This window comes from Rousettus aegyptiacus, unplaced genomic scaffold (assembly GCF_014176215.1).
Source record: "Rousettus aegyptiacus isolate mRouAeg1 unplaced genomic scaffold, mRouAeg1.p scaffold_m13_p_1, whole genome shotgun sequence".
NCBI lineage: Eukaryota > Metazoa > Chordata > Mammalia > Chiroptera > Pteropodidae > Rousettus > Rousettus aegyptiacus.
In genome coordinates, this window is record NW_023416284.1 from 105,528,806 (window position 1) to 105,549,343 (window position 20,538).

Here is a 20,538-nt window from a genome sequence, read left to right on the forward strand (position 1 = left end):
TCGCCAAGGCCAGTTAATTCAATTACGCCGCCCGCTGGAGAATGTGTGGGCCAATTGCTCACCGGGAAGGGGGCAAAGCAGAGAAAGGAATTAGCTTTGCTGAAAAGCCCAGCCTTTGGGTCAAGCAGTATGGCACTTATTAATTGCTCAGGACTATTAATTGGATGGGAAAAGGGAGACGGTGGGGGGGGACTGTCTGTCAGAAACAAATCCCGCGTGTGCGCCCATCACACACATACAGACACCAAGCTCACCACACACCTGCCTCGATGAGTTTCTTTAGAAAAGGGGCGCGCTGAGCAACCCTAGAGCAGATGGAAGGGAGCGCTGACCAGTATGTGCATATGGCGCAGATGACTTCCCCAATTTTTCTTTCAGGGGCAAACGGTTTTTTTTTTTTTTTTTTTTTTTTTTGGATAAGGGGAGAGAGAGCAGTTGGCCAAATGAGTGTCCTTACAGTTCAGACGCTGGTGTGGGACGCCAGGACACCAGGGTGGGAGGACAAGAGCTTCCCAAAAGGAGAATGGTGCCCTGGCAAAGTAGACCCCTAAACTAAACGAACATTACCCTCCCCACTTTACCTCCTCTAAATACAAACACAGGCTTTTTTCACATTCTGCATGATCTTTAGTTTCCTCTAATTCCACGGGGATTCAAGAAGTACAGTAAATGAAGTCCTGGACCCCTTTTGTCTTGGTACCTAGAAGTCACTCGGGAACACGGGGTGGGGCTAGGGAGTGGAATGGAGAGGTAAGACCGCCAGTTCTTTGGTGGTGTCCTGAGGTACTCAGACTGACGAGACAACTACAGGTCATTCTGCAGCTGCACTCAGCTCCGGGCCAGAGCTCATTACCGAGAGTGTCAGAAGTGCGGAGGCTGCAGTGTGGATCTCATCCCGGACAGGCACTAACACCGGGCCAAATGCGCTGGGACAGCAGGCAGAGCAGGAGTCCACGACGTCCTGAGCCCCTGGTTCCCGGGGGAGAGGATTTTGCGTCTGTTGCCTGGACCTAAGCTTCGGAAAGAAGGTCCCTTAGCCTTAAATGAAGATGTATCTGACAGTAGGGGAATTGGGGGAGGAGGTTGTGGCCTTTCTGAGAAAGGGCTATCCTTTTCCACTTGAATTGGACTAACTGGGAAACCATCATTTACCAAAAAAAAGAAAAAAGAAAAAAAAAAAAGGGCGTCAGGCAATTCCCAAGACAACCTGCGGGTCCAACACATTTTTCTGGGGGGAGGTTTGTATATTTGATATTCGCAGGGGCGGGGATTCTTGGGGTAAGGTCGTGGGGGTAATCCTCATCTCCCATGGACAATTATTTATATCGTCTGTGGGTAGAATATAGAGACCTTACTCAGTGCTGGCAAACAAAAGATTCCGCTGCAAGCATTTTGGGATTCAGCCCCTCAGTGCCAACCGCACTCATCTTACTCCTCCTACTTAAAGATCAAGTTGAGCATTCTTTCTTTTCATCTTCATTGGGTTCTCAGTCTCCTGACTTCATTAGACCAAAATATGGAATTTCAAGAAGTTGGTGGGGGGCGGGGAACGACGCTTGCGCACCTTGAAAAAGAGAGCAAGTGTTCGCTGCTGACCCTTGTGCAGGGCTGAAGCATCACGGATCTCCACTTCAGACAGTGCATTTCAATTCTTGTCGTGTGCCTTTGTCCATTTATATAAAGCAAAGAGCGCTGAGTGACAGCCCCAGTTAGCCTGCATGAGCAGATCCTAATAAACCCTCCCAAACCCCGACCTAAAAAAAAAAAAAAAAAAAAGCCACATGCCTGTTTGCCTGCGGCTTATTATTAAGACACCTTCTCAGCTTAAACACTTAAAAGCTAACCAAATGAAATGGCAATTAAGACTAAATTACCCCTTCTATCTCTGAGATGAGTCTGTGGGGCCAGCCAGTTCTTAAGAGACAGACATGGTTGGAGACAGGACTTTGCAGAGCCTCAGTGTTTCCAGCATGTAGCCACCGTTACCCGCTCCAGGAGCTAGACCACTTGCTTCCTGAAGGCAATTTTGAACGAAGTAAAGCTCAAATACTGCTTGAAAATCGAGAAATCCATCGAAGAGCTAGAGATAGGTGTGCACTCCCTCCTTCCTGCCCTCTCTTTGTAAAATATAACTTTCAACCACTAAAGGGTTATTTGGGGGTACCGGTGTTCAAATACCTGGTGCCACTACTAAATGGTCTACATCCTCCACCCCATATCCAACACCGTTTCCCAAAGGGGAGAAGAGAAATACAAAAGAGAGAGAAAATGGAATGAGTCGGGGATTGAAAGACAATGTTTTACTTAAATGTAGAAACTTGTCATGCATCTTATTCTCTTGTATTTTTCTTAAATATATTGCCAGTTACACTATTTCTTTACAATGGAAACTTGGAACTGTCCAAAATGGTTATTTGTTTTAAAAGCTGCAGAAAGTGTATGCCACCACCGGGTGTTTCCTTTCAAAAGAGGGAAAAGAACCCAAATCCGATGTAAATATGGAAAGAGTAGTATTGTTTCCACTTGGATAAAGGCAGACACCCCAATCTGAGCAAAATTGACTTGGGTGCTTGTTGGAAAAAGCAGCTTTCAGCATCCAGGGAGTGGAACCAATAGGAATGAACACTTACTCATGTAAAAGGAAGCTTTAATTAATATATATTCCTATCTCTAATATACACATATTGGGGCTAGATCTTTATCTTCACAATAAAATGTGTGCAAATGCTCTCTGCAGAGATGAGCCCCTATCTCAGTTGGTATAGAAAAGCATGATAAAGGTTGGAAAAATGGATAAAAATGTTGAAAGAACCTCCAGTTCCTTATTAGGCGAAGATACAATATTTATTCCTTGTCTCCTGGGATAAATCTCTTCTGCCTATTGTCCTCCCAGTTCTCAGTGCTGATGCTTAATTTTCAAAACTTCTATATTACCAAGGGACCTACGACATCAGCCAAAGAAATACTCAGCAAGTACAAAATCTGTTCCAGGGAGCTGCTTTTGTGCAGAGGGAAAATTTTGTTCCTACAGGTTTTTAAGTGGGTATGAGGCAAGGAGCTATCTGATCCGGGCAAAGCTATTACAATTTAGATCTCTATCTATAGAACATTTTTTTTTCCTTAAAAAAATTGGAAAATACAAGAAGTTTGGATTTTTTTCCCGATTCTTTTTTTGGAGGGGGAAATTGCATCGTAAGCTTTTGGAGAAACCCAACATGTCAACTACCTTTCCGGGACTAGTCCACGATGCCGAGGTATTATTACTTTTTTTTTTTTTTTTGAGCGCGCGTGTGTGTGGCGGCGGCGGCGGTGGCGGCGGCGGTGGCAGCTTCCCCTGTCTCTAATCTATATTGGACCGTTAAGTTTAATTATAATCTGGCTTTCGGGAGAAGTTAAGGAAGAAAAGGGGAGAAAGTTCGTTATGACATCTGTCGCCAGGAAGGGCAACTCTGCCACGTTAAGAAGCATTTACCATAATGAGGGGGGGAAACATAATCCTAATAATAAAGAAAGGGAGGAGGTGATGAGGAGAAAGAGATAGAGATGGGAAAAAGATACTCAGAAAAGCAAAGTAAAGAGATGGGGGGGGGCGGTAGGTGGACAAGGGGGTGGAGAACAACGCACCCTTTTTGGAATGGGCTTATTCTAGGAAAGTGAAGTGGGGAGGGGGGTCGGATTCCTTGCCCCAGATGGTTAAGGAAGTGAGCAAGTTGAACGATTTGCACGGACTGGATTTTTTAGATACATGGACACTGATTTTGAGCCTCTCTGGAGAAGCATTTCGGCCTGGACAACGGCGGAATCTCAGGGCTGGGATTTGACTGGAGGGGCGAAGCGCTCTGTGCGTGTGGACTCTAGTTCTGCTCCACGCGGCCCCGGAGTCAGTCTCAAGCCTGGCTCCCAACGCCCAGCTCCCTGCGCAAATTGGGCAGGGGCTGTGCGTGTGCGTGTGTGTGTGTGTGTGTGTGTGTGTGTGTGTGTGTGTGTGTTGTCACTCGCACCTATATAGGGTGGGGGATTTTTTTACGCTCTCGACTGTGAGGACAAGGCCGCCCACCCCCAGTCCTCCTGCTCGCGAAAGCTCTGTGGCGAAGGCGCTGAGCCCGGGCTGAGGTTCTACCCGAGCCCTGCGCGCTCGCTCCCCTTGGAGAGCCAGAGAAAGCTCTTGGCTCCGGGAGAGTGGTGCTTTGGTTGCAAAATGACAAACCTCAAGTTTTTCTGCTCTCCCTTTTCCCCCTCTTCCTTCCAGATACGTCACGACGGATCAAACAGCTACCGTTTGATGCAGCTTGGCTGTCTGGAGTCCGTAGCCAATTCCACTGTCGCCTATTCCTCCTCCTCTCCTTTAACTTACTCCACCACCGGCACCGAGTTTGCATCCCCCTACTTCTCCACTAACCACCAGTACACCCCGCTCCACCACCAGTCCTTCCATTATGAATTTCAGCACAGCCACCCGGCCGTCACCCCCGACGCCTACTCTCTGAACTCGCTCCACCACTCGCAACAGTACTACCAGCAGATCCACCACGGGGAGCCCACCGACTTTATTAACCTGCACAATGCGCGGGCGCTCAAGTCGTCCTGCCTGGACGAGCAGAGGCGGGAGCTGGGTTGCCTCGATGCCTATCGCCGCCACGACCTGTCTCTCATGAGCCATGGCTCTCAGTATGGAATGCATCCAGATCAAAGACTCCTGCCAGGGCCCAGCCTGGGGCTGGCCGCCGCGGGAGCAGACGACTTGCAGGTAAATAAGCATGCAGTGAATTTGTCTGCGCCCTCCCCTCGTCGTCCTCCCCCTCCCGCTCTGTTAATGCTCTGACTAATCTCTCTCTCTCTCTCTCTCTCTCTCTCTCTCTCTCTCTCTCTCTCTCTCTCTCTCTCTCTCTCTCTCTCTCTCTCTTACACACACACACACACGCACACGTACACGCATACACGCACACGCACGCACACATACCACTTAGGGAAAGTTATAAAAACAATTAGAGGAGGCGTGTGCCATTCTGTCCCTCTCATTGGATCAAGGCATTTCACCTGGATGCTTGAGAGTCCGGCTAGCTGCGGGCCTCCACTTTCGGTTGGTCTGCATGGAAGTCTTTTGTGAATTCATAGTTGTGTCCTTGAGGGGATAGGGTGAAGGAGATCAAGGAAACTGGGGTTGAGTCAAATGGACTCAGAGTAAGACCCGATAAGTTGATGACCAATCGCACCCTCAGTCTGAAGGCTTGGCTAGGTCTACACGCGTATCCCAGGCGTTTGTCCCAGACTGAGCTGTAGGGACCGTACCACGAATTGGGAAACCGGCTTGTTCTGGGGACATTGTTGGGACCCTGAGCTCTAGCAGAAGTTTCACCAAAGATAACTAGATTGCTGTGGAGAGCAAAGAATCGCAAACAAAAGCCTAGAACATGGACCCCAATGAAAGAATCTGAACAAGGCACTTGGCCAGGGAGTGGAGTTGAGCCTAATTCTCTCTACCTGAGGAGTGCCCAGTCCTACCACCCAGTTGATTTACAACTTAATTTTCCTCTTCAAGCCATTAACTTTCTGTAAGACGTGTCTTCTTAAGGAGAAAGAAATGAAGAAATAAAGGGGGAGAGAGAGGAAGAGAAAATAAACAGAAAGGGAGAAAGGCGAAAAGGAAGGGAGAGAGGAAAATAGAAAGAGAGAAAGAAAGAAGGGAGGAAGTGAGGAAAAAAATTAGATACTGTGAAGGATATTACTCAATTAGATCTCTTTCCCATTTTCTTTCTTAATGAATTTTTGCACATTCTTTGCAACAATAGAATTTATAATTATGCAAGCATATTGTCACAGCCTCGTTTCAAACAAATAAGCCCATTAATAGTCAAAAAAGAACCCTGAAGAAATGAATTTGTAGCTTCATTTCCCTGAAAATGCAGCTCTACCTGTGAGACTTTACTTTTTCAGTACGCACAAAGCTGGCCACCTTCTTCATAGTCTCCACAACGAAAGGCGAGACACTTGAAGAGCAAAAGTTGGAGACGTAAGAGTTCCCTTGTTGCGCACAAAAAATCTTTTCCCCTCATTTACCTACAAGCAAGGAATCATTTTAAAATTAAAGTGAAAGCCCTTACAGTCCAGACAAAGAGCCATAGCTTCAAGATCGGCACACAAGAAAAAAGATTTAGCTTCATAAATCTTGACTTTCTACATTTATAGTCACAAAATAATTTTATATGCTCAGGACATTTTTTATGTTTTTCACAAGTATCCCCTTATGTCTCAAGGGGGGGAAAATCTGCCATTCAATGCTTAGCTCAACTAAAACCTATTTACTCCTTTTAATAGCCGCGTCTGCTGCTGATTTTTTTGTATCTGTACAAATTTTTTTTCTGTGCTAGGCACAAAGCTGGGCATTTTTCAAAAGAGCGGATTAGAACATTTGCAAGCACCAGACAAAGAGCAAATCCCGTGCAAAAGAACACCGTAGTTTATCCAATTTTCGACTTAGTGCCATTCAACTGGTCATTTATGCAATGTCATCCGACCAAACAACATGTTTTACTTATGAGGGAAAAAAGTTTGTTAAGTGAAGATTCGTTTCTTCTAAGAAAATAAACATCTTAACGGTGCGCCAGAGAACGGGAGGAAAGCAGTTCATTCCCTTGGAGAGCTTCGAGGCCTTACATCTTCTACACATCAGATATTTCGAAACCTTTTTTCAGCCTATATCTTTTTCTATATTTTAATCTCCTTTTTTCCTGTTTATTACTCATACTGAAGGAACAGTCACACTGAGAGAAACACTCCAAGAAACTAGAAGAAATTAAGGAGTATAGTAGATGATTATTTATATATCTATGTCTATAGACATATCTACATATGTATATATCGTTATATGTGTGTATATATAAAGCAAGTTGTAAATCTGGCAAGTTATTTTCTTCCACTGCTCCTGGACATAGTTGGCAGAATGAAAAACAAAGAGAAAAACAGTCATAGCTACTTTTGAAACTAGAAATGGGGAGGGTATGTGTGGGAGCAACCCGTCTCTCTCCTTTTATTTCTTCCTCTTTAAAACATTCATCAGCATATGCCTCATTTCAAATGCAACAAATGTAAATATACTTTTCCCTGCACAGAATTTTAAGTGAAAGTCCAATAGTTTGGAGGGCGGTCTAAGTCTGCCTAACAGATGCAAACAGTCCTGTGGCTTCAGTTCCATCTTTGAGTCCCCTAAAAAGATTTGCTATGGCCAACAAAGGAAACTGTCACACCTTTTCCCATCACCGCTTTAATTTATGCTCAGTCTCTAAGTTTTTTTTTTTCATATTGATTTGATAATCACTTTAAAGCAGAACAGTTAAAATAAGAAAGAGCTCGTGAGTAGGCTGAAAAGGGGGTTCTTACAGGCCTGCCTCAATATGGTGAAAATGGGGAAGCAAAAGGGAGCCAGGGCTGTAAAGGTTGTTTTGTAAAGTGGGTTTTTATTATGCACCGACTCTCTCCGCATTTACTTAACTCTTCACGGGCTGTTGGGTAGGTTAACACCCTTCAAGGCCTCTTTCATGTCCAATACCTCGTTTGTTTGTAAAGGAAAATGAGCCTTTAACACATTTCAACTCAGGGAAAAAAAAGACACACAGAGAGAGAAAGTTTTATTTTTCTTAATCAAGCATCAGCAAACCCTTTCCTCCTTCCCAGTTCAAATGATCCCTCAATCCATTAGGGACCTGAAGATCTACAGTGAGTAAACCTGAAGGTGTTTCCTTTGTAAGACCCATTTTGGGTAGCATTATGGAATGCTCCTATTTGTAGGAGCATCTGGGGTAAAGCAGAACCTTCATGAGGTAGCTTGAATCCTCCACTTGAAATGGCTTCTCTGAGCTCCCAAGAAACCCACAGTGCCAGACTTGACACTTTTGGTGTAATTTGCTTCATGCAAAAAGTCCCATGGAAACTGTCTGTATATATGCTATGTGCCTTGATGGGGACTCAAAGGGTTGCTCATTCTCTTATGCTAAGATGAAAGGCACACAGGCTCTTTGAAGTATAATATTTTATGGTACTGTAAAATGCATACCTTAAGATTTATACAACTTTTAGATTGTAGTTTTCTGGCATTTTTCCCCTTAAAATCACACATCTTCCAAACTTATTCCAGCTCAATGTTTGCTTTTAAATATCTACTGTGGGGTTATGTATATATGCGGTCCAGGGATGGTGCAGATTGAAAGACTCAACTCATGTGGGCATACCTATTAGAATCTATTTGAGTGATTTTATTTCTTTTTCTTTTATTGAGGGTTCCGTGGAAGCCCAGTGTGGGCTTGTTCTCAATGGTCAAGGTGGAGTGATAAGAAGAGGTAAGTAACATGTTGAAACTAAACATTATTCTCTCATCTAGTACTTTGTTTTGAAGATCTGGAGGTGCTTTTAAACATCAGATCCCTGATGTTTAAGAAACCAATTACTCTTGATCAGTTACTCTTGTCCCATATTCCCACATTAAAAAGCCTTCCTTCCTCCACTGAAGTTTGAACCAAGCTTATGCCCAGAAGACTGGTGATAGAAGAGATTTGCTTTTTCTTACAGAACTGTGACAGAATGAAAGTTCAAGACCTTCCCCAAAAAATCCTTCTTGCACCCCCTTCCCCCATCACCACATCCTCGAGCAGAATTTCTGGTCTCTTTTAGCCCTAAATGTGCCAGCCACAGCCTGGCTGTTTGCAGTTACGGTGTTAGCTTGAGGCTTTGAAGGATTCTGTGAAAGGCTAGATTCATTGTGGCTTCAGGGAAGACTAATGAAACACCAATATTGTAGCTGCCCTTATTTTTCTAAGTGTCCAGAACATTTCTTTCTTTAAGGGAGGGTGGGAGGAGGAGGTGGTGTTAACTGTACCGGATAAAGCTTTCTTGTTCCCATCTGTTGAGGGAAACATCTGAATCCAGAGTTACCCATGGAATTGGAAGGTGGGGGAAAGGCAAGAGTAGAGAGCTGTTGATTTTGGCTCAGACAGTTGGAGTGGGGGGGGGGGGGCTGCATCTCAGATGTTCCATTTTGACAAAAGGTTTTTGGACTACGACATTTTAAGGGCCTCAAGGCTGTGCAGATTTTGCTGGCTTCCCACTTAACTGTACCCACAGCCTATGAAGCTTATTTTTCTAGCAAGCTGTGTAACCCTAGGATCACACAAGGCAAGGGGGACCAGCTGTTATCCCAACTTCATACGAATTAATAAGATGTGGCCTATTCACCAGGACTAATTCCTGCTCCAGGGCTGCAGTTGTCTTTAGTAACTGAACCACTAAAGACTGAGTAGCTTCTGATGGCACCAAATAAATGTTCTTCAGTCCCTCTCCATCTCTTTCAGAGCTCATTTAAAGATTCCAGTGTGTTTCCAAAGAAAGAAATGCATCGATAGAAAGCAATGGAGTCTTGTCTTTCATGTTTAAACTGCAGGTTTTACAACCCCATGTCCAGTGTGAAACTCCATTTAAATTCAAGGGGAAAGAAAACAAAGTGTACTTTCCCTTTTGGAACTTGACTGCTGTGATAGCGGATACTTGAAATTTCTATTAAACGTAAAAAGCTATGCAATTTTGTGTTTTTACCTCATGGAGATTTGGAAACTGTTTTTTAAAAAACAACTATTGTTGCTCCATAAAGATTTTTTTAAAATGAGCAATATTAAACTTGTCATCCAGGCCAATACTCAGCCATATTGAAATGACATGAAATAGACTCAAGGCTAAAGAAAATTCAAATAAAATATACATACTGCTCGGGGAGGGGTTAAAAGTATGCAGTGAAAGAGGGGCCAGGTGAGCTGTGCTGATCCGGGTCTGCTGGGGCGGCCACACTGAAGGTGAGTGAGGCCGAGCACTCAAGGCGCACGAAGATATCGGTGGTGCTGAAGGACAGCGCCACTAATTAACGCCGGGAGCCGGCTCCTCCCAGAGCCGAGCACGCGCTACTGCGGTGTTTGCGTTCAGTTCCGCTCTTGATCACCTTCTCAATTGCTTGGAAATTGTACCAAATTGTGCAATAGACGACAAAGGCTGAGACTTATTCGAGGTCGAGAGCGGGAGCTGAATGAGAGACGGCTGTGTAATCAGTTGAATTTTCGGAGAGCTTTACGGGGGACACCCCCACACCAACCTCCCCTACAAGGCCAACGGCTCTTGGGTAGCTAAAAGATACGAGCTGAGATCCTATCCTATTAGAACTACAGAAATCGTCTTCCTTGGGTGATGTTTTATTGTTCTTGTAGGATTCGGTGCCAATTTTTTTCACCTGAATATCAGCACCTAATCTGCTATTTTAAACCAAATGTTGGTGTTTTAGCAGAACGGCGTGATTCAAAAGAGAAAGGAGGGGTAACTTGGGGTTTAGGTCTGTACTGTTTAACTAAATCCTAATACCCTCCCCCCCAACTCTGTGAAGAAATTCAAATTTTAACTGCTGAGTTTATTCCATTTCTTTGGGTCTTAGGAAAAGGCCAGTTAACTTGGTATATGTAGCCTTGGAGACCAGGGTGTGTGTCTGTTTACTCTGAAACGATCAATGTTCACCACAGTTTACAATAGATAACAAGGATATCGAGGAAGTCTTGCATTAAAAGGTGGTGTATATCCTGTCCCAACCAGCCCAGCCCCTCTCCTCTCAGGACTTCCAGTTTTTTAAAGAAACACTATGGAAGCCCCTTTTTCTCTATCGTCATGGTAGTGCACAGGATTCCTAACATCAATAGCTCTAGTCACCTTTGTTCTTCAAAAATAGGGAAGACATGAACTAAAGCACTTTGCCATATCTCCATATTATATAATAGCTTAGATAGGGATGTCTGTTTCTCTTCTAATCCATGCTTTACAGATGACTCTCCACATGAAACATAATTTCTTGAAAAGCATAACTTTTTCGCTATTTTCCTCCTCCTGCTAAGCCCGCAGATAAACTTATATTTCTAATGATTTCCAGAATTTACTGTGGGAGGAAAAAAACAGATTTCACTTCCAGAGACCCCTGAAGAAAGACAGATCCCTAAGTGCCCTACGTGAGTTCCCCCAGGGAGAGGCTGTTCTGGTTTGTAGTGGTGTGTGCATAGGGTAGAGGGAGCCTCAGTTCTTTAGAGTTGGCCACTCTATTTGTAAAGAACAAAATACTATTTCTCTGATTCTGGTAAGTGGCAGTTACATTGTTTTTGCCTATAACGAAGGCCCAATAGCCAAAGAAAGAGTGGAAGAAGGGACAGCAACGAGGTAATTACCACCTAGATAAAATATTTGCCACCGCCTCGGAGGTGCAGCTCCCTGCGCGCTCACTCTCGGTTAATGGTGTGCGCAATTTTGCCCGCAGCTCCGCCACTCCAACCATCAGAACCAATAATCTTTACTTTACCCTGTGCTCGGGTATCGATAGCTTCTCTCGCCTCCGGCGTCGGCTTTGATATGTTAATATTTCTGAGTAGCAAATTCTGCAGAGATCATATTAATGTTGTACATACAGAGTGGAGCTCTGCCTTCGTTGAATATTCAGATACTGGGTTTCAAAAGGCATCTCTTGAAGAAACGAGGCTTCTATTTACAGGAGTCGTCTGTGTTTTTAATCATTAAAAAAGAAAGAAAGAAAGAAAAACCCTCTCTTCTTTTCCCCATGAATCTTCTGAGACTCCCTTATGGCCCCCTCCCCTTTGTCAGGCACCGGTCCCTTTCATTTCTCTCTTCAAGAATTTAATAGTAGGAGAACAATGTTGATGACGACGACGACGATGATGATGAAACTAATAATGTGTGGGTCCAGATCGGAATCGCAGGGGTAGAGGTTCAGTTGGGGGAGGGGGGGCTATGGCCTTCAGAACAGAGTGGAGATGAAATGAGAAAACCTAGCTTTTCCCATATTTGGGTGGATGACATTTTGGCCCCAGTCTTTTTTGTGAAACCAGGATGGCAAACTAAAAAAAAAAAAAAAAAAAAAAAAAAAAAAAAAAAAAAAAAAGGAAGAAAGAAAAAAATGAAAAAAAGTGAAGAGGGGAAGCGCCCCTGTTTCGCTTTGTGATCACTCTGCCTTGCAGCCCCAGGCTAATTTCAGAAGCTTAAATACCGCCATAGCCTCTGGGCCACGCAGAGAGGGAGCGGACCCGGCCACCGGCAGGCAGGAGTGCTTTCCGGATTGCCCGTGGCTACACAAAATACAAACTACTTTGAATCAAAACATTTTGGGGGAATTAATATGATCTGAACTCTGCACGTTCTAAGAGAGCTGGAGTTTGTCAGATCGCTTAGAGGTGACTGGCATGCCAAGGCGGAGGCGTTTACGCTGCGGTACAAACATTGTCAGATCTGATTTAATTTCCAGGAAAAAAAAATAAATGCTTCCGTGAAGCGGAGTTTAGCATCAATTGTCCAGTCTGCCAATAGACCGCTCTTTACTTCTGCAGCCCCATGGCTGCCCACAGGCTGCTTGGGCATAAGGATGCACTTTCCTCCGCTCTTCGGGTTTCTCGAGGCCCCTGAGCTTTGGAACTCGAGTGAGAGAGAACCTTTGGCTCTTTCAGCAGTTTCTGGAAGGAGTAAGATGGAAGCGGGGTGGGAAGCCTTGTTCCTCTTCTTTTGTTAGGACTCCTGGAATCTCTATTTACTCAAATAGCCCAAACATCTCTATGGCACATTCATTGTGAAAATAGAGCCAGAAATACACCTGGAGCCTCTCCTGCCTCGTTAGTCCCCAAATACTGAAGCTGCACATTCAGAATTCAACCTCCTTTAATTCATATACCGAAAGATCTAGACGAATGGTTTGTTGAAAATCCTTTTTGCAGGGGATGAGGCAGGAGGGGGGTGGGGAAGCTGCTTTTCCATAAACTACTACTTTCTCTTTAATGTCATTGCTTTGAAAATCACCGAAAACCAAAGCATCCTGCATTGGGAAATGGGGATTAATCCCCCCCCCCCCACACACACACATTCACAACCTACATCCACCATCACATTAAACCAGTAGGTCTCTCCTTGCAGACCTTCATTTCTTTTGTTCTGCCTGGAATCTGTGCCCGAAGGAGCGCTTTCAGACCTGGTAATCCAGTTTTACCTGGCATATCCTTCTTCCGAACAGTGCAATTCGCTGCTCATATACCATCTGAGGCCTATTTGATTACAATTAAGCCCCTCTCTCTTTGTTATTTGATTACAGTTAGTATCGGCTGCCATGGGGAGAGGGGCGGTGACATGGGAGAATTGGGATTGAGAAGGGCAAGAGGCTAGAGAAGAAGCTGCCGAGAATTATCCTACCCCACCCAGTTTAAACGTGTACCTCGCAGAAATGCATCCGCAGACCAAACTGGGACAGGAAACTCGTGTAATCGCTTACACATTTTTAATGTGTCAGAAAAAAAAATGAGCGCTCACTGGAGATGAAGAAGGAGAGAAAAAAAAAATCCCTGCCGTTTGTATTTCTTTCATTTGAATTGTAAACATCTGTTTGGCTGTAAGGCGAACAGAACATTTATTTTGCTCTCAAGATTTGGTCTAATTATGTCAACACCGAAGCGACGGCGAGTGGGGCGGTGCTGCGGCTTTGGAGAGGCTGAGCGCACCGGCCCAGAGCCCGGAAGCCCTCCAGGAACTATTGATCGCACCTGCAGAGCGCGCGCGGCCTCTAGCCAGCACCCACTCTGTTCTTAGAGGTGGGAGGCACCCAGAGGGGACGCTTGTCTTAGAGGTAGTTTTGGGGGAGGAAGGGAGCTGCAGTTCCTTGGAGACAACCGTAGCTGTTTCCTCTGCCCTAATTGCCTGGGATGAGAAGGAAAAAAGCGTGCTCAGGCGCCTGCGCTGGGCTTTCAGCACATGGGTTCCTTTCGCCAAAAGGGTGCTGCTTTCCAGTAGCTGCGCAAAAGGTGGGTGAAGGCCTTGTCGCGCTCCACAGTTCGCATCCCATGATGTAGTAGTTGCCCAACACAATGAGGTGAGGTTGGATGGCTCTTACTCAGGTTGCTGGGCACCTACCTGTGCCTCCATTTCCTGTTGCACCTCCTGGCAAGCTGGGAAAATAAGTACAGCAGGTGTGAGAAGTTAGGCATCTCAGGTCGGATGGGTCGCTAGTTGGTCAGACACTTATTTGCAGCCCAGTACTCTTTTTCATTATCCCACACTTGCCTACAGACACAGGGCCAGACTTCCCGGCCATCTTCTGGCAGCAGGGGATGTAACGAGGGATGGTGGATGGAGGATCGATATTCATGTATTTTGTGCACGAATTTGTCCCCCACACAGTAAGTCTTTGGCTGAGTTTTTCCTATAGCTATGGCAGTTATCCCTTTTGTGATAGCCATGTCCTAAACAAGTGACCTTGAATTGATAGTCCCTGATTTCTTATGCTGTTACTATAGCTACCTATTTCAGTTTGCAGCATCTCTGGAAATAAGAAGCCCTATCTTTAAGTTTCAATTTTAAAAATTGTGACTATCATGGAAGTATTACTTTAAGTACTATGAATGGAAAAGAGATGTACTCTAGAGTTCTGTGTGAATACCCTGGCTGTGGCACCAAAGATACCCCTAAGTGAAATGCTGGATCTAGAATGGATATTGCATAATTTAAATGCAACATAGGCACCATGAGGAATTTCAGCTAGTAATAGTGGAGATGAATACTGTAAATGGCTTGCGATGTTTGACTCTCATGGCTTTCGTTTTTTGGATTCTCATCATTGCCGTCTGTAGTCTAGAGCCCCTTAAAGAAGTCCCATCTCCTCAGAACCATCCTTCCAAATACAAAACTCTGGTTATGATGACCTATTTCTGTTTTCCTCTCTAAAAAATAAACCGCTGAGAAGGAAAATATCAGGTTCTTCAGGCTGCTGTAAACTCTACAAGTTGCCAAATCTTTTGCCAGGACAAGAGAGTTCCCCAAGGCTGTAGCAATGCCAAGTATCAAAGCAACAGAAATTCCCTTTAAAGATGCTGTGACATAAAAAATAAAAGACTCTAGAGTTGATGCCTAATCTGAATACAAAATAAATCCTCCAGGCAATTTGTGTGTGCAAAAAGCATACTCTTAATATGCAGCCTGTGTAACTTACCTAATAAATGCTTATTGGGCCAAAAGCCCAACCTGAATACAGGAGAGAAAGACCCAGGGCCCAGGGAGTTAGCCCTTAGCTAGGTAGCAGACCCAGTGACCTCCCTGGAAATAATTAGATTTCAGCACATGGGGTTCCTTTTGGCAAAAGGGTGCTGCTTTCTTGTTGGAGGAAGCCTGAATTAATTCCTTTTACAAAGATATAAGTATACTGGCTAGTGTGCAAGAGAAGGGGCTTTATATAAAAATATAGATTTGGTTATGATTTGTAATGATAATGAGTGGAGGCCCATTTTCAGAAGAGGGCTGTGTGAATTTTGAAAATAGATGTTATTATTTCTTTTCTGAATATTTTTGCTATCAGGTTCATGATTCTCACAATGACACTAAAACCCAGATTCATTGATATCTAGCTTACTTTCCCATTCATCTCAATCTCTGAGAAGCCACTTAAGAGTTTATTTTCAAAATGCATTTTGCATCTATACGTACAAGTGAGAGCACAAACAAAATGGCATTTTTGAACCCAGAAGTCTGAGAAAACTTTATCATCATCATCATCATCATCATCATCAAGTATTATTATTGTAGTTCCTCCTTACCCACCATTTCACTTTTCAACGTTTCAGTCACTCATGGATAATCACAGTCTGAAAATATTAAATGGAAAATTTCAGATATAAACAGTTCATAAGTTTTAAATTGCATGCCGTTCTGAGTAGTGTGATGAAATCTTGTGCTCTCCCACTCAGTCCTGCCCCAGACATGAATCATCACTTTGTCTAGCAGATCCACGATGTATAGGCTACCTGTCCATTAGTCACTTAGTAGCTGTCTAGGTTATTAGATCAACTGTCACAGTATCATAGTGCTTGTGTTCAAGTAACCCTTATTTTACTTAATATTAGCTTCAAAGTGCAAGAGCAGTGATGCTGGCAATTCAGATATGCCAAATGGAAGCCGTAAAGTGTGTATATGTATAGGGAAAAAACATAGTATGTATAGGGTTCAGTACTATCTGTGGTTTCAGGCATCCACTAAAAGTCTTGGAACGTAGCCCCTGTGAATAAGGGGACTATTTTGTGATAATTTGTTCTAAAATATTATCTGAGAATGCTAGGTGGAGAAACACAGGAAAAATTTGTGTTTCTAGTTCCTGAGGCAGGCATTTACATTGTTTTCCATGGTGTTGGCCGTAAGTTGAATGCCAAGAAAAGCATTTCGATTTGACAACTGAGATTACAGCCTCTCAGATTTAAGATTGAAGGTGGTTTCCAGGCACTAGCATCGGCAATTCGGCCAAGAGTATAGGACCTGTCTTCCAGCCTGACGAGGGCTGGCTGCTCCGCTATTCTTAATATCCTCTCCTCTGTCTTTGAGGGACATGTAGAGTAATCACCAGCCTCAGAATGCTTAGGGAGAAAAATGTTGGTCCCAGAACTTTCAGGAGAAATTCAGATGACCGTAAGATAGCCAGGAAGAATTCCAGAAAGTACGGGATTAGAAACACTTCAAGAATAGGGCAAGGTTAGCCTGTTCTCTCCACCCAGGTCCAGGACGCCCCTGGCCTTTTTCAACATCCTCGCAGGTTCCTTAGCCACTGTGTGCAGAATCTGAACACCAGAGACTCCATCAACATAATATTCTGCCTGAACTGCTTAGTAAAGGAGTGGTGGGTCCTAGACCAGTGCTTCTCAAATTTTGATGCACACATGAACCATCTGAGTATTTGGACAAGATTCCCTTGTCCATTTTTCTTCCTCCACCTACATTTTTTCTCTTTTGCCTCATAGAACTTTACCCTTTTCTGGAGACGTGTCTTAAGATCGTTCATAACTGAAGAAATCAAATGTATACTCAGAAAAGCAAACTTTGAATTTGACCTTGCCACTGAAGCTCTGCCCTCAGATTCCTCAGTGCATGGGACACAGGGGCAGCCTTGGATCCTGGGACTATGTAACCACCATGTTAGCAGTGTGGACATTAGCTCAGGAATTTTGCAGCAAGGGAGGATTGGGTAGCAGGAAACACTTTACAAAAATGATCTTCTCAGGTCCTCCAGTCTCCTTCAGTTGCCTGAGGTTAAGGAATGTACTTTGTTGCTCCTGGAGGAGAGCAAAGCTCAAGGGCCTTTCTGGACCTTGGAGAGAGAAGGCTTCTGCTCCAGGAGCCCCGATATGGCAAAATTGCTTTGGTGATTTTGCTATTAGAAGTTATCTTTGCTTTGTTCCCTAATAGTAATAATGACCACTAACATTTAATGTGTTACTGTTACTATGATCTAAATCTTGTTCTATTTTCAACTGTGTGCACTGATCCTAAGGGCTGACATATGGTAGAGGGGTATGACCTATCATTCACCCATGAAGGCTGCAAGTTTCTGGCAGCAAGCAAATGATTTTTAGTGGTGCCAAGGGACTGAGTGACTTTTGTGCCTATAGTTGATAGATGGATGTGGGAAAGGAGATAGCAGTTCTCAAATATTTTGGAACAGAACGTTCAAAATTTTTATATATACAGTAAGTCATGGATAAAATAATCCATCCATTTTATATACACACACATTTATTACATATATATGATATATAGATTCAGCTATAAATAAATAATAACTACCTTTTGCAGAGTTAAGTGGTGGAGTTTTGGGGGTTTTAGTTAATTGAAGTGCTTCTAGGTGTAAATGATATCAAAGTTAACACTGGGGGGGAGGTCAGCCAATACTCTATAGGATGCAATTTTTCCCCTAAAATTAAAATCATACCATCATAAACATTTCCTGTATGACATTTGAAAGACAAAACCTTGAGTGTTATTTGAAAATATATCTTCAGAGCAGCTTTTTGAGATAATCCAGGATACACACACACACACACACACACACATACAGTAATATAGATATATAGATATATGGATATATAGATATATGTGTCTGTGTAATGTATATGTGTATATGTGTATATATATATATGTATGTATGTGTGTGTGCGCGTGTATATAAAATTGTGTGCTATGTATTCCTAAATCTGAGTAGTGTCTTAATATTAACTCTTTCATACAGTTATCTTCTCTGTCATTGATATATCATATACTTTTTCCTCCAAAGGTGGCACCTGTGTAGTCAACCCCACAGACTTGTTTTGCTCTGTCCCTGGCCGTTTGTCCCTTCTCAGTTCTACTTCCAAATACAAGGTGACCATTGCTGAGGTGAAAAGGCGCCTCTCACCACCTGAATGCCTCAATGCTTCACTCTTGGGAGGCATTTTGAGAAGGTAAGACAGAGTTATTTTCTGGCACTGTGGGTCTTCTAACTCATACAAAACACCTCAGCTCTTAGCCTCTGCTGTCTTCTTCTGTCTGAGGTTCAATTCCCCATGTAGTCAAGTCTTCTAATCATTTTCCTCAGGATGTGAACTTTCAAAACCTAGTTTTTCTTTGTTTTTGGACAGAGCAAAATCCAAGAATGGGGGCCGCTGCCTGAGAGAGAAACTAGATAGGCTGGGCCTGAACTTGCCAGCAGGAAGACGGAAAGCAGCCAATGTTACCCTCCTCACTTCCTTAGTTGAAGGTATGTCTTTTTGGCTCCACAAAGTAATGATGGAAAGTTAGCAATTCTTTGAAACTCAGGTTTGTTAGATTATGCTGTTTCATTTTTGTTTATACTATAAAGCAACACAAGTAACAATGACAGGTGAATTTCCCAATTAATATTGAAAATAATTAAATTAGAAAACACAAAGCTTAGATAATTCTTAACATATTTAATTTTCTAATCTCCACAATAATAGAGAAGAAGACAACAATGGAAGATTTAGGTACTCCAACAAGTATACCCTAAATAACAGTAACAAAAAAATTGGCTTTGCTATTGTCATTTTTATTATTGTTTATTTTAGATTGCAGATAAATCTGACTTAATTAATACTAATTCAGTATGACATGATCTACGGGATAAACAATAATGCTTTATAAGGGGTTCACAGGAGTCTAGGCATTATACCAAGCCTGAAAGCACATTATTTTAATCCTAGTAGACATCTTTTAAAGCACTGTGACATTCCATGGCTTTATGGGTAGATAAGCTGAAAGGTTGAGGTTAATCAGTGAGGTAGACACAGAGGTGTAAATATATTCCCAGAAGTTATTTTTTCCCCCAATTTACTATTTTCCCTTTGTTTCTTCTTTAAAGACTAAACTTTACATATTTTCATTCACTCTTTTAAGAAGAGATATTATTGAAGATTCATTTTTAATTTTGTGGGGGGGCTTTTGAATGTCAAAGGAGAGTTCTTCCATAACCCAGAATGCTGCTATTTTTTAAATAAACAAAGAAACTTTTCTACCAAAACTCACCCAAACACACTTGTGAGCCTTTCTTGCATTGGTTGCTCACTTGTTTATAAGGCACACTGTAAGAGGTAAAAACACAAAAACAAACATTTTGCATTTTTCCAGATTATCAATACATACCATTTACTGAACAACTTTGTGAAGTAGTGTGTTCTTGACATTTGTCTTGGCAAAATTGCTTTGGTGATTTTGCTATTAACAGTTATCTTTACTTTGTTCTCTAATTGTAATAATGATGACAACCACGATGATATTATTGGCAACAGACATTTAATAAGTGTTACTGTTACTATGCTCTATGGCTGTGCTGTGTTTGATTATGTGCGTTGATACTGAGAGCTGATGTATGGTAAAGGGAGCTGACCCGTCATGTACCCTTATGGACTGGAAGTTGCTGGGGGAAAGGCAAAGTAGAAAATGACGTCTCATGGGTGGCTTCTAAAAGGAGATAGATTTCTGCTCAATTTAAGTAAGAGCATCATTAAAATTATAACTATTTAACAATAGAACAAAATATTTGTTCAGAATATAATGGAGTGGATTCGAGTCATGTGGGTGATGGGACTTGATTGGTTCTTAAACCAAACTCCACAGTAGAATCAACTGAGGAGGTTTATTTCAAATGTCTGGATCCCATGCCCAAACCAATTGAAATTCAATCTCTGGAGATATGGCCCAGGCATCTATGCTCTTCTAAAACACCCCCAGTGATTTCGATGTATAATGAGGTTTAAGGATCTTTGATCTAAATGTTCCTTGAGATCCTTTCCACTACCTAGGATGGGCTATGAATTCTCGTGGAATTGGCTACTGATGTGAAAAGTAAAGGCCTTAAGGAAGACCTTTCTCTACAATGTCTGTGAATATACTGGCCAGTACAAACTGAAAAGCCATAAAAGGATATATTCACAATTCTTCTTATTGATTTCTATAGTAGCCAAAAGCATTGGAGTATCCTGTGTGGTAATCATCAATCAATGCCAGCAGAGAGGATGCAGGTTAAAGATGTAAAACTAGAATGATCTTGTGGTGTTGTCATCTACTTTTTAACTGTACCTCTCCTGTCACAAAAGTGCCTAATTCATGTTCTATTCATTTGGCCTCTGCACACAGAGAAGTCACACCAACCTTGGCTATGCAACTTAA

The 20,538-nt window shown here is 42.9% G+C and overlaps 1 protein-coding gene across 1 annotated transcript in view; it reads left to right on the forward strand.

Annotated features, from left to right (window-relative positions):
• The first annotated feature begins 2,689 nt into the window (after nt 1-2,689).
• TFAP2D (transcription factor AP-2 delta) overlaps nt 2,690-20,538 on the forward strand; it is a 53,452-nt gene continuing 35,603 nt past the window's right edge. The window contains exons 1-5 of the mRNA XM_016147306.2: nt 2,690-3,254; nt 4,250-4,747; nt 8,273-8,333; nt 18,149-18,314; nt 18,492-18,610. Coding sequence (XP_016002792.2) covers nt 3,216-3,254; nt 4,250-4,747; nt 8,273-8,333; nt 18,149-18,314; nt 18,492-18,610 — 883 coding nt within the window. The 5' untranslated portion in view covers nt 2,690-3,215. The remainder of the gene's footprint in view (nt 3,255-4,249; nt 4,748-8,272; nt 8,334-18,148; nt 18,315-18,491; nt 18,611-20,538) is intronic.